Consider the following 15,112-nt stretch of genomic DNA (forward strand, 5'->3'; position numbering starts at 1 on the left):
ACAATGATCGGATGAATCAGAGGGCGTTCTGTCTTTTCAGAACCATGGACAATGGGATCCAGGTGAGCTTCTACAACACATCTGGCGCTAGTTATGCCTTTGAAGCTACACACCCTGGAAACCGATCCTTTGTTGACTCCAACAGTGCAAATACAAGTCACATCACATGTGGCATGTGATGGGTGTTGGATGGCGATCAGAACCTGCACAATGTTCATTTTCTCCATGCCGGGTTGAGAGTAACATGAATTTGAACATAAAAAACAAAGTAAACTTGCGTTACACATGCTTCATACATCATGCTTGTTATAAATATGTAGGCTTGCTGTAACTCCTTTTATTTGTTTTGAAGTCACTCTCTGTGTGTTGTGTTCCCACCTTCTCCTTGCTTCGTTAACATAGCCGGCCAGGCCGCGTGTGCTTTCGGTGCATGTGAGCGTGCCCCACCGGTTAGCTCACGGCCGCTGCTCTGCACTGCTCTCATACGGCGGTTATAGATTAGAAGATTTCTTTGGAATAATTGACTGTGTTTGTCCCTCTTGTACCTCCCTTATGATAGTGGAGGTCTTAAGTGCCCCAAATCCACTTTGGTAGTATTGGGTGCTATCATCCAGATACATCCTGGTACTCTAAGCACAACGGGGACACCTACTGGACCAATTGTGTCCTTACACACACTCTCCAGAAATGGCTCCTACATACCAGCCCCAAATAGTAATGACCAGCCAACAATAAAATTCTAGGAATTACAATTTAAGGTGCCATAATCAAAATAATACAACGGTGAATACATTTCAGTTCCATTTACACAGGATACTTGGGGAGACCTGCTACCCTGAAGTCTCATAGAGCAGACAAATGATATTAGATGGACTTCCTTTACTCACAAGGACTATCGAAGCATTCACACCCATTCACACACCGATGCCACAGCCTTCGGAAGACACTTGTGATTAAGTGTCTTGCCCAAGGACACATCGACACGGGCTAGAGGAGCCGGGGATTGAACCGCCGATGTTTTGGTTGAGTGACGACCCGCTTCTGAGGCACATTCACCGGCCTTTCAAGGACATAAGACTTTATTCTAGCTGAACGCACAAGTCTGATCACGGAGGCCTCCATGACTCCTCCGAGTGGCAGGACCCTTGTGGGCCAGTAGGATCCATCCTGACCACGATATCTCCAGGCTTTAGATTCCTCCTCTTCTTCCCGGCCTTGGCCTCAGGAACCCGTTTGATCAGCCAGGCGACGGTCTCCTTCCTTTTCAACTTTACTTTCTTCCTCTGTGCATTGTTCTCCAGTTCTCTCCGTCTCTGCTGCACCTTCTCCCGCTGCTTCCTCCACTTCTTCCGTTTGAGCTCAGCCTCCTCCTCAAATTTCAGTTCTGTCAGTTTCTTCTCCATTTCTCCTTCAACCGTATAGCTATTTCGGTTGAAAGCATGGTTGTTCTGCTTACTCAGCATTTCTTCCAACCGACACAAAGAAATCCTGGAGGCAACTTCTGAAAGACCACGAATGACCAATCCCAGCGCTGTTCTTATAGCACATGGGCCATCCCCATGGCTGCCAATGAACGACCAAGGTGCAAACATCTTGGGAGCGTTGCTTCCAATCAACGGGTCAATATAAGCCGTGATGCTGGGAGTTCGTATACCTTTGACAGGTTTGGCCATCTTACCAAATCTGTCAGCACTTACAGGCATTGTCCTCCTGGTGAGGATCTAGGGGAGCTTGTCGAAGAGGTTGGTCCCAAACCCAGTGTAAAAATAAGGAACGTATGAAATTTATATAACAATTTGGGAACCGATTTTCGAAAACAGATAAACCTTCATTTCTTTTTTATCAATCTATGTCTTATTTATTATTATTGCTGTTGGCAATGTGTTATAATCTTTAAAATGCCTGACATAAAAAGATGATTTGATGTTATTTTGGATGAGGATGCGTTTGTTCCTTTGTTATCGGGAGTCATTTGAAAAATTAATAAAGATATAGCTGGGGGGGGGGGGGGGGGGGGGGAAGAAATCCCTGCATTTGGCTGATGTTTAAAACTGTTTGCTCAGAAATACTCTTAACCTTCTTGGACTCACGACAAGTAAACAACATATGAGCTCAGCCGTACATTAAAGCTGCAATTCTGTGGGATCCTGACGATTAAAATACAGTCTGAATAGCCTGTGATTAACCCCAAAATGATCCAATTAGGGGGGAATTCAGCTGGAATGAATTTACTTTGACATTTTTTTCATAGCTTGTCCTCAGAACGCCACCTCAGTGCATCCACACCCACAATGGGGGGTCAGTGGTTTTCTCTGTTTGTTTCCCAGGGAAGAGGCTCTCTTCCCCCCGACTTATTGCTGCTCCTCAGACCAAACCCCCAACATCTCTCATGCCAGCTTCCGGGGTGATGACATTGTTTCCACATTCCTGAGCCCTTAAACAACCCAATCCTGATCAACAAAGAAAGCTCTGCTTATTCTGGCAAAACTGCCACTCATTTGAAATGTTGGCCAAAAAAGGATATTATGCAAGAGTTGGATCCAGAGGTGAATGACAACCTCACCTCACCAGTAGCGTTTTGTGTTCACATGGAAACCTGTTCCTCTGCTTCATGAGCATTGGGAGCAATATTTTATTTGTACTGCTTCAGCTGAACTTCACTCCACCCTGTCCCTCCCGCCAGCTCCAGTCATCATTTCGGTTGGGATAGGAATGATTCTTTTTAAGGTATTGCGCAACATACGCACACGTGTGACGTAATATGGAGGTTTACTAACATTTTATGACACATTTATTACATCTGGTCACAGTTTTTTCTGCCTGAGATCACAGGAGATTCAAACAAGAGTGCCGAGGAGTTTACACAGCACACGCTTGCTCACCTGCGGATTCACTCTTTCCAGTTTTAGACACTCCTCTTGCACTCCTCGTGATCCTCTGGCTTTCACGTCACCTCAGAGAATCTCCACACAATACACCGTCTCCACTCTAGAGTTTTAGGCTATCAATGTCCCGACAAATTGTTTTTATCATTATTATTTGCACTTTGTGTTTGTTGCTCACACCACTGGGAGTCACTAAAGTCACACATCCTACACAGGAGGCCTTCGCAGCAGCTGTCAGATTCAGGCTGACAGATGATAAAGAAGAACAAAAACAATGTCAGGTGAGGACACCAGGGCCATCCACTTCCAATCATCTGGATTTCATCAGACCTGCCGGTAAGCCGTACCCACCGACCGTGCACTTGTGCAACAGCCCTCCTCTCTGGGAAAGTGTATGTGGTAGTCAGCTTAGAGTTTGTTTACTTTGCAAAGAACCTGAGTTCACGTGAGGTGTTTTGATCAGCGTCAACATACGCGCTACACACTTCAATATGGTTTAAAATAATATGTTTTAAAAAGGCTGTGCAACCTTCAAGTTTTTTTTAGAACGGTTCAATTCATTCAAAACATCTTTCATATTGATATATTGCGACACGTGTTCGCTTACATTAACTACACGCAGATAGAATGTTGCAAACAAACAAATAAAATACGAGAGGACATTTTGCAGTTGGTTATTTTTGCAACTCGCCACCAGCAATAAGACCTGCCTGTGTTACATGTGGTGATAAACAACATTTCATCAGTAGCCGGTGTTAATTGAAAAGAAAACAGTAAACCGGGCGGCGTGACATTTCTCGGAGACGCGCTCGTCCTGACAGTCACTAGGTGGGTGTCTGTTGCCCCCCCCCCCCCCCCCCCCCTGAACGTCCCGCCTCCAGACAGTTAAAGTCGCTGACCGGTCTCCATTTCGCAGCAGACGCGCAGACAGCGGAGCCTCACACCGGTTCGAGGCGCGCCCCCCCCTCCCCGCTGCAGGACCCCCCCTACCTTTACTTTTCTTTTTTTGTCCCGAGTGTGACCTCGTTTTTTATTAACACTGAAAATGAGTGTGGCGGTGGCGGAGGGCTGTTTTCTGTCCGCTCTTCAGCCCAAAACCTCCTGCACCGCTTACGTGGTTCCCTCGGACGGCCCGTCTCCGGACCCGGTGGCCAAAGCCAGGAGGGTCAGGGAGCAGGTCCGGATGCGGCTGGCGGAGAAGAGGTCCTCCTCCCTGCCCCGTCTGGACGACGCGCTGATCGGATCGACAGGTGAGCCACCGCATCGCGTTCAAAAAAAAAAAAGTCCTCCTCCAGATGTTGTTTTCCAGCCAACATACAGCAGGTTGAAGCACCTACTGCTGCTGCCAGACCATTAAATACATATTATGCAATAACATGGACAGGCTCACCAGTAGAAAACGCACTGATAAGGAATTAAAAAGCAGAGTGATGTAAGGTGCAGCTGTACTCACACAGATGGACCAACATTTGGGCTGTTGATGCCACTTTGTCTGAGTGATCAATAGGCTGCACTACTGGAAGGAAGCATTACAGCTGCTATGGTCTTTTGTTTTACCACTTAGGCGATGGAACAGGTTGTAAACAGTGACTTATTATCAGCCAATAACATTCGGTTTTGGAAATGTCTGGCCACCTGATGGGTGTAAAGTCTAACGTCTGGTCTCCTTTTTAGCTCCGTTTTTAGTCTCCACCATCTCCTCCAGCAAACGTGTCCGATCACTTGGCAGCGTAAGCTTCGTTGCCAGCTCTGGCAGTTGGCTGGTAGTGTGCGGTGTGTTTTATCACAGCTTTGTGCTTAAAACAGCCTGCTGCTTAGGGGCTGGCCAAAATCTTAATGGCCATAATGATACACATATCACCATATATATAGCGTGTTTTCTGGCAGTTCAATAAATAAATAGTCTCTGTGAAATACGTGTAAATTAAATCGTCACATGAGCAGTTGTTATTCATACAAACGATATTGAAGTCCAACATTTGTTTTCCAATGAGAAACACTTTAACTTAAAAACCAGGCACAGGCGAGTGATTTCACAGATAGATGGTCAAACCAACTGAAACCAGTGAATTGTTCGACACTATGCAGATTGAATTGTGCGTTTGGTGAACCGTTGTTGGCTCTGTAACACTTTTATGATACCGTATTTACCACAATGCTCCTGTAAATATCCCCATAGTGCGTTTTCTTGCTTGACCAACACCTGAGTTTATTGTATTGTATTTATTGAATCAAACTTAATTTGATTGTTGAATACTCTGGCTGTTCCTATTTATTCCAGTAAGAGCGTACATTATAATAGTGCCTGTGGCGTGTTAACAACACATACTTGTATGATATTTTGTGTGGTGCTTTTACATTACAGGGACTTTAAAGTGTCCATGGGTTTACAGTGTTGTACATTATAGCGTTTACTTCACAATGTTGTGACAATGATGTGACTTTCTGTGTAAGTTAGAGACGAAACAGCAGGTATCTGTTTTAGGCCAGTGTATAATATATGCCGTTTTTCTTTGATCTGAGTGCTCTGAGGGTGAACCGTATCACTTTCCTGTAGTGGAACTGTACACCCTTTGAACACACAAGAGGGAGCTTCTGGGTTTGGCTCCAGAGGCAGGAAGGATTTTGGGGGTAAATGTGACCATTAAACGGCCTTACTCTAAAAGATAAGCCTCTGAATTGTTGGCGCCCGGTCGATAACAAAGACTAAGAAAAAAGTCACAAAGTCAGCAATGCTCTACCTTTAGTTTTCCAACCCCGACGACGTCATCAGGGGTCAACTCAGCTCGTGTTTGACAGAAGATCTGCATTACAGACCGGAGGTGAAAGAAAGCATGACGGACGTGGGCATTTAGGAGGCAGGGAGGGTCAAATGAGGGATGCCATACAGTTGCATTATGGGAAAAAGTAATGCTTCTGTTGCTTTGAAGAACTGTATCTCCTGAATTTTCGAAGATGTAGACGTCATTGGACCAAATTAAGCCAACAGCTAATTATTTTGTTTCTGAGGACACGCAGAGCCGCATACCAAAATCAAATGTCACGTACCCAACTGTCAGGAGAGAATATACGCGCACCGCTGCAACATTATTATACATGCAGTCACGAAGGATCTCATCATGGTGTGGAATTTTGAACAAAATAGAAACCTCAGGACTGTGTTGGGCTCCAGCTTTGGCTCTGATAACAGGGGCGCAGCAAGAGAGCTGTTAGCATCCCTGTGTTAAAGCTAAGCATGAACTTGTTATTATGGTGGTCCAGTTTGTTCCAAAGTCTCCAGAGCATTGATGTTACAGGACTCTAGTGGAAAGACCACTCAGTTTATTCTTAACCCTAACCCTTAAAAAGCCATTTCGTCGTTTTTTGATAGATGACACATTTATAAATGTATAAAATGTCACGGTTTTACCCAGAATGTATGTAAAATAGGGCAGAATAGCTGTTTATATATAGTTGTGTGTAGTTCGTCTGCTACACAGGTTGGTATTTGTGCACTAGGAGAACCGCACCATGAGTGTGTTACTTCCTGCTCATTTCCTGTTTTTTCCCCTCTCTATGGAAACTTTAATTATGACATCACAGGTCCGGTCAGGATGGTCTCATAGTTCTGACTGTTCACACGTTGAGTGAGAACAGCTGCTCCATTAATTAAGAAGTGAATATTGAGCACACAGAACCGTCTCTTGATAGTCTCTCTCCAGTCAGCCTCTCAGATGATCCTGATCCGTCTCACTGCGGGCCGAGTCGTGACCTCGCATTCGTCTTTTTTAAAAGGAAAGTAAGGGAGAGGAAGGAGAAATGGACCGCTACTCCCTCTCCTGTCTGATAAGACGGCCGCACCTCAGTTTGACCCAACACGGGGGTCAGGATGTTGTTTTGAAAGCTGCATGTAAGCCTGAGTGAGGCGTCCTTTCACCAGTAAAATGACAACGTATATCTCCAAGCCAACATGGATCCCTTTTTCATTCGAAATATTACGCATTCGCAGTTTTAGGTGGAAAAAAAGGCAAAACCAAAAGATTACTGAAATTTTCTGTGAAATTTCACAAAAGAAAAGAAAAATCCTTAGAAAATTAAGAAAATTTAAGAAAATTCTGTAAATTTTCTGTACAAGTTAAATGCATCCATCTGGTGCACTTTAAAAAGCAAAATTAAGAACTTAATGTTCGGCTACTTTGGTCACATGTTGCTGTCAGTTTTGACCGCCTGGTGATTAACCATCACCCGATCTAGACCTATCAAAAGTTAACGGAAGCTACACTATAATATGGATTTAATCAAACATTAGGCATCCACTCCATGTCATCTGCTGCGCCTGGATGGGAAACGCCCAGTCGGCGTTTCGAGGCTGAGATGCTGTTTCCTCAAATATGCCAAAGAATTCTGTTATCCTGCTTTTAAAATTGATAAACATGCACAACAACTGCAGCATTACTTTAATTTCGATTTCCTAACACAAAAGTAAGGAACATTGAAATGTGAGCTTGACTTTAAATGTGTTTTATGGTAAAGAGGTGTGGTGTTTGAAGTTAGGTCAGCATATTTTAGTTAATTTTTTCTTTTCTATCGTCCAAATAAGTAAAATTCTGTCAGGAAATCAGCACATTACCTGGTGTGACCTTAGTTTGGAATTTATTTTGTGTGACATGTCAAGTTGGATGCCACTGAAAGAGAAAAAAGTTGGATGAAGTTGACACATTGTAGTCTGAACTCAACATAATCTGGAAGCAGTCCAGCTACAAAAAAACAAAAAAAAGAAAGCGAAGGAAACAGATGGAGAGCGTGAGCTGAGCAGAATAATGCTAAACTCCGTGTGAGTGAGTGTGAATGAACTCTACTCTTTAAATTGTAATTTAAAAAAGGTTAGCTGATGTCTGGTTCATCACCCCTCCTAAACTCATTGACCACCCAGTGTGTGGAACATTCCTTTCCAATCTCCTCTTCACAGCCCGTTATCAGAGTCTATTCTAGACCAGTGTGCACTTTGGCCGGTGGGGTCAGGCCTGCTGTCATTGTCTCATATTTATCACTGGGTCAGAAAAACTCAAGGGCTAAACATCAGAGAAAATTGGATGTACTTACATTGTGATAACACAATAACGGTTAAAGCACCTCTGGCCTTTAATTGTCCTGAGACCTAACATCAAGCGTGTTGGATATACTGCCAGAAACTCAGAGCCGTGTCTTTTTTCACCGAGATTGTTCTTGTAACCACATCCAAAAGAAAGTGAAACACCTCTAAAAACTACCAAGTTTGACAGCCTGTGAAAACATCCATATTCTCAACTGCTGTGAATAAAGTTAGATTCACAGTTGATTGAGATAACAAGCAAAGGGCACATAGTAACCATCCTAACCACCAGGTAGCGCCCAACCTCCGGCTCCCCCCTCTGGTAAACTTTGGGAGCTCTGTTTGCCATAGTTTGTACAGCACCGTTAGCATCGTTACTACAAGCCTCAGCCTCAGGCGTTGCCATGTTGAGAGCCGTTGAGTGACAATTACAATGCTTGCACCCTCTTTTAACAAATCTTTTAGGCCTGTTAGATCGTCAGTATGTTGCGTGTTTCACCGCACGCTTTTGCATTGTTGAGAGTAACTAATGTTGCGTGCAGTTCTACGACTCTGGTTATTGTGGGTGGAGATTAGAGTGTTGGAGACCAAGGTGTTGGAGGTTGTTTTTTTGGATGTCATGGGACAGCGGGAGAAGAGTTTGCGACGAAGGACGGATTGAGAGAACACAGGGTTGAGACAGGCTCGGCTGGATACAATGACCCAATACTGGCGAATGAGAGGAGCTGCACACATTCCATACGCAACACATAGATGAATCACTGAGAGGCTTCTTGTTTTGTAGAAGCCATCTGGACTTCATCAGGGTCATAAAACTTTGAGAGAGGAGTTGATTAAAAACATACTAAAGATAGCAGCACTCTCATAATCTGGATTTCTCATGGCATGCGAGTGTGGTTTTTGTTACCCAACCATTTGACTTAGTGGTACGCCTCTCAGTATTTGAAGCAGTAATACAGTGGATATGTCATTCACAAACCTTCAACGAAGTGCTAAAAGACACATCTAGGGTAGATTGAAGACAACGTCAGACACCCTGACAGAGAAGTCTGGATATTTGCTCGACGTTCCAATAGATCCACCACTGGAGACACTCCCACTCTCCTGGATCATGACCTAGATAGATAGCTAGGTCAGAAACATACACAGAAAAGCTCATGTAATGCTTGAGCAGAAGGAGTTTGTATGGCATGTTGTGAGACCACGTCTGAAATCAGAAGACGGTCAAGTTTGAAGGCAGGGTAATAAGGGGACTCTACACAGAAATGGATGGGGGTAATTTAAAGGTGCATTGTACAAGATTGGGAGCACTTCGATTGCCTCTCAGCGGCTCTCAACATGGCCACGCCTGTGCTGGCGGCTCCTAGCAAACGTTACTAACAGCGCTAATGGTACAAACTATGGCAAACGTGCTGACAGAGCAAACAGTGTTCCCCTGAGGGGGAACCGGAGGTTGGATGATATGCTGTCGGTCGAGACGGCCTTATCAGCCGTGACCGTCATGTGAGAGCAGTGCAGAGCCCGCCAGTGGGGCACACTCACGTGGCTGTGATTACAACACACACAGGAGAGGGAGAGTGACTTCATTCTCTGCTCAGGTAGACATTACTCCACCATATATTTACATAGCAAATGGTTGTTTGCTGCTATATTAATGCTCTAAATGTCATATGTAGCAGTATATTGCATGTACGCTGTATTTCCCATATGTGGAATCTGAAAAAGTGTATCGTGTTTTATTTTTCAATTTGACACACAGTTTTCATTTGTAATCACATCACATCAATGAGATCTACTAAGCAACGCAGGCTATACAAACGTTAAGAAGTGAGACTATCTCCACGTGAAGACACTTGATCTGTCCGCCATCATCATGCATGTCCAAACATATCCACGAGCAGAGTTGCCAGATTAGATTGTTTTTTTCGCCTAAAAATCAATATATGTCATACCCGACCCGTCAAGTGCCAAATTGATGCATTATATTAGCGGACCGAGACGAGGACTGAGCGCTACGGCTCTGATGCTGATCCTGCTGCAGCTACAACTCGGGAGCTGTCCAGAGTGTGTGTGTGAGTGTGTGTGTGTGTGTGTGTTTGAAAGAGAGAAGGGAAGAGAAGGTGGACTATTGCACGCAATGTTTCTAACTTACTCGGGGCGCTGCTTTGTCACTTTTTGACCTGCCCGCCCAAACTCGTGGTATTTTCTTAGTTTCCCAGAACCCACGGGTCGACCCGTGGATCACTACCAGCTAAAACAAAACAAAAAACTAATTACGGGGCCCATAGCTCTTGTTAGGGCTGAGGATAAGATTTGAAAAATGGAGGAATGTTCAGATAAATATTGATGCATTGAATCTAATTGGCTTACTTTGTGCAAATTAAATCTTCCTTATATGTAAAGGTGTTTGCCATCCATGTGGTTCTGTTGCTGTGTAATAAAATAACCGGATTACATAAACTGCGGTGGTCGTGTCTGAGCTTCCCTCGCCCCTGACCTGATGATGCTTATGTTCAGGCATGCAGGGCCAGACCCCCTCCCAGAAGCATCTCCTCCCTCCTTTCCTTCCGTCCTGCTGGACTGGATGGTGTGTGTTGTTTCTTTCTCCAAGCCGTTGACTTCAGGCAGCGCCCGCCTTCCTCTCTCTGCTCAACTCATAGCAGCTCACTCGTGTATATTGTTTGACAGTATAATGTGCTCATGAGTCTGAGAGTGTTCACACATTCTGCAATCTATATGAAGGTCCCTTGATGTCTGTGTACATTATTATCATCTGTCAAGTTCAGGGCATTCATTGGTTTTACAGTCGTTCTGCCCAATCACTGTTATATACAAAGACTTAAATGTGGGTTTGGATCAAACTATCACATCCCTTTTCCACCAACATTCAACGAGTTCCGTTACAGTTTGACCACCTAATTTTGAAACGTTATGAGAATTTTGATCAAAAAATAAATTTGTTCAGAACCCGAAAAGTTGGTTCCCAGCCGAAACAAAAAAAAGCAAGTTTCCCTTCCAACTGGTAACATCAGCTGGAAAGAGAGTATGAAGTCTTGCAAGTAATAATCTTCTACATCTTCCTATCATTAATGGTTGGTCCGTGCTTTTCATAAAGCTGAATATCTGTAAAAACTATCCGATCTTGCTTTTACTGTCAACATAAAGGGTTATACATAGAACCATCAATGGCATGATGATCAGAAACACTAATGTTTCTTTCTTTCCTTTTTCTAGACTACAACCATCCTGAGGCCAAGAGCTTTTCCCACACCCTTGGTTTCAGTTCCAGATCCATGATACACACACCCACCCACGTCATGTCTGTGAGTACCGCCTGCCACTGCATTACACTGTAAATATGCAAGAACATATTAACACAACAACTTAAAACTTTACACTTACAGTGTCCTGTAAGGATGGCTCTTTGATATTACTACAAGAACTGGTGGAGGGTTTAGGTATTATATTCTGTGTGGACTCGTGAGAAGTCATAGTTTCCCAGCCAGAGACTTGTAAGTTTGACTGATGGTTTTCTTTGTGGAGTTTGCTCATGCAGTCCAAAGATACACAACACAAGCGACCTGCTTTTGAGATTGAACTACCCAAGTTAATTGCTGAGATCTGGTCCGGAGCCAGGATTTAAGAAAATAAGATATAAATAAGGGGTATTTAAAGTATTCATCCTGGGAAGTTGGTTAGCCTAAAAAAGAATCCTCAGATCTACAGACGTCTATGCATGCATCTCCGGCGACAGATTCACTGGCACGATCAGTCCAAAATGGCCGCAACACAACTGCAGCAACATCTAGTGGCAGTTGTCAAAAAAGCATCAGAGTTTCGTCTCTTTGCCTCTGTGGTCTTTGGTCCCTTGCAAAAAGGTAACAAACAGATACTGTGAGCAGGGGAGAATTCTGTCTGAAAAAGGCACCCAATGGAGGCTTATCATACCCACATCCTGGTGAGTCTGACTATCCTGACATGACCTCGGTGACAGCTGTGACCCTGGCTGAGACATGGAAGGGCAGCTGCATCGCTATGTCTGACAGAACACAAGCGGTCAGACTATCAGACACACCCAGGGTAGATAAAACGAGTTAGAAAATGACTAAATGAATAACCGTCTGTTGTAAACACCATCCAACAGTTTAAGTGACTGGTTTCAACTTTGACCTACTGTACTGAGTGCAGGTCTCCTGAAGGGTTTCCTGTGCAAAGAGGGATTCTTAGCAAGTGTATTACCTTCATTTTTATCTCCAAATAAAGTGCTTTACATAATCTGGATAAACTGTCAGCTTGTTTACAGCCAGTCTGTCTGACACTTCAGATGTCAGTGTGTTCCAAGATGTCAAAACTATGAAATAAGACCAAAGTTGTAATTCGTAATAGCAAGGCAAGGCAAGTTTATTTGTACAGCACATTTCAACAACAAGGTAATTCAAAGTGCTTCACATAAAACCATTAAAAGCATCAAAACATAAGGCAAAAGAAAAGGAGATTTAAAAACAATTAAGAACATTCATTGCATTAAAACATTTAAAAAAAAACTGTGTAAGAAATAAAATACAGTAGTAAAATGCAGAAATGCAGGAAATTGATGAATGTTGTACTTTAACTATAGCTGTCTAAAACATTAACATTCCTCAGAAAAGAGCAGGATATTTTTCATCACACACACAGACACACACACACACACACACACACACACACACTGGAATGCAAAGCGGCAGTAATGTGTATGAATAACGTTTCCTCTCTGTTCTAATTGTCTAACCCGGCTGACCAAATCCAGAACAATGTAAAGTATACACAGGATGCTGGTCTCTTGGCTTTTAACAGGCCGCTCTCACAATGCAGAGGCAGCAGTGAGCTTCCTGCAGCTTACAGTAGCCAAGCTTTGATGAAGGAGAGAATGAAGAGCTGTTTACTGTGGAACGCCTCACAACACCTGAGTGCTGTCCTGGACAGTTTCACTGGCCTCGAGCATGGTTTCCTGTAAAAAACTATTAAGGGTGCTAATATAGCAGCAAACTACTATGTGCTACATAAAGTCAGAGTGGAGTGATGTCTACCTGAGCAGATAAGGAAGCCGTTCTCCCTCTGTGTGTGTTTTAATCTGAGTTTCTCTGTGCTTTGTGTACGCAGCCGGGACCGGCGGGTCAGTCTCTCTGTTGTGCCCCACTAGCTTACGGCCGCGGCACTACGCTGTTCTCATGTGGTTACAGCTGATAGGGCCGTCCCCCCTCAGGTTAACAGTGTTAGCTCTGTCAGCACTGTTGCCGTAGTTAGCACCGTTAGCTGCTAGCTGCTCAGCCTTGTCCTCGTTTCGAGCCGTGTGGAGGCAATAGATATTCTCCGTATTCCATATTAAGCACCTTTAAGAAAATAAAATACTAGTAGTACATGTTTTTCTTCTTGTTTGTTCTGTGAAAGCTTATCTACTACTTTTTGCAGTACAGGGGAAGTTATATGCCAATTTGTCTTTTTATGTCAGAAATTCGGGGGAAAAGGTATTCATCTTTCCCTGCTGCACTGTCTGCTAACCCTTTTATTTCCACCTTGCAGAAGCCCACAGTACCACTTCGCTCCTCTGGTTTCTCCTCTCGCTCTGCTGTGGAAACCAGTTCCAAGGCGGGCCATAAACAAACCAGCGTGGTCCAGAGCAGCTTCCGGTCCTCCCATCAGTCACACAGCAGAAACAGACGCACCAAGTCACTGTGCCAAGCAGACCAGGAGGCACTTCCTATCATCGTGTTGCCTCCTCCAGAGAACGCCTCCTACATGATCACTGTGCCTCCCCTCGGCTCCCTAAGGCGCAGCCTCAGCGGGACACTGGCCCAGGAAAGAGGCTACTGGCAGGAGGAGGAGCAGCCGTGTCAGTACACCTACAAGGGCCCCTCCCACCGCACCATCAGTCGCATCACCAACCGACAGCAGCACTACCAGCAGCAGCAGGGTTCTGCCTTCGGTCAGGAGGGCTGGGTGGGGACCGGCAGGGGGGCCCCCATGGCAGGGGACGGCTGGGGGACACAGTGGCAGCAGCACGTGTCCAGGGCCAGCCACGGCATGGGGACAGGGCAGTGTCAGGCCACCCTCCACCGGGCCGCCTCACTCCGCAGTTTGAGGAGTGTCGGGAAAGGAGTGGATATCTTGGACGGAGGATCGATACACAGCAATGACCCACTGGAAGGGTGAGGCCATTCATTTACCTGGGTAAACATCTGTGTCACCTCTGGCCCGGGTCGTCTTCAATCGTTGCCCTGTCAAATGTATGTGTGCTGTTTCCACATAAGACTGTTACCATGCAGAGGTGGTGACAGGCTGAAGGAGTCTCACTCCATTATGACTGTGTGACAGACATTTTGAAAAAACGTTTATGTTTATCTGATTTATTTTATGGACAAAATTATGAGTTGATAATTGGAAAGATATAATAAACAGATTAATCAATGCTGAAAATGATCATACAACTTGTGTGTGTGTGTGTGTGTGTGTGTGTGTGTGTGTGTGTGTGTGTGTGTGTGTGTGTGTGTGTGTGTGTGTGTGCAGTATGCTGGGTCTGGACATGGCTACAGCTGTCAGATATCTGTCCGAGTCAGATGCTGCCTTGCAAGTTCTGGGAGCTGCATACATACAACACAAGTGTTACCATTGCAACGAAGCCAAAAACCAGGTAACACGGTTGCACGTTGACGCGTTTGGTCATATTTCCCTCATTTGCTGCAATTTCTTTGTCTTTAATTGTCCGTTTGCTCTTTTTTCATTAAGTCTGCCGGGTGTCCATTACCAGCACCTCATCTCCATATGTGTATTTGGTGTGTGTTGTTCCTGATGCTCTCGCTCTCTCTCTCTCTCTCTCAGGTCCGTGTTCTGCATGGCGTTCCAGCTCTAGTTCAGCTCTTCTCCAGTGACAACCAAGAAGTGCAGTGTTTTGCCACCGGCGCCGCGCGGAACCTCATCTACGAGAACGCTGACAATAAGGCGGCACTCATAGACGCCGGTGGAGTGATGCGCCTCGTCAGCATCCTCGACAAACCTGACGAGGAGCTTCGGAAGACCATCACAGGTAGTGCTGGTCTTTGACCTCAGACTGGTTTGAATCCCGATATGACCTTATGTCCGTGCATTGATGTACACCTGTAATCCAGGCGTCGCAACT

At 44.7% G+C, this 15,112-nt stretch overlaps 1 protein-coding gene across 1 annotated transcript in view; it reads left to right on the forward strand.

Moving 5' to 3' along the window:
- Window positions 1-3,906: 3,906 nt before the first annotated feature.
- The window catches only part of LOC306791609 (plakophilin-3-like), a 28,658-nt gene continuing 17,452 nt past the window's right edge, over window positions 3,907-15,112 (forward strand). Inside the window, exons 1-5 of the mRNA XM_079288410.1 lie at window positions 3,907-4,135; window positions 11,191-11,279; window positions 13,519-14,144; window positions 14,503-14,626; window positions 14,815-15,019. Coding sequence (XP_079144536.1) covers window positions 3,931-4,135; window positions 11,191-11,279; window positions 13,519-14,144; window positions 14,503-14,626; window positions 14,815-15,019 — 1,249 coding nt within the window. The 5' untranslated portion in view covers window positions 3,907-3,930. The remainder of the gene's footprint in view (window positions 4,136-11,190; window positions 11,280-13,518; window positions 14,145-14,502; window positions 14,627-14,814; window positions 15,020-15,112) is intronic.

This window comes from Melanostigma gelatinosum (assembly GCF_949748355.1).
Source record: "Melanostigma gelatinosum genome assembly, chromosome: 2".
Taxonomy (NCBI): Eukaryota; Metazoa; Chordata; class Actinopteri; order Perciformes; family Zoarcidae; genus Melanostigma; species Melanostigma gelatinosum.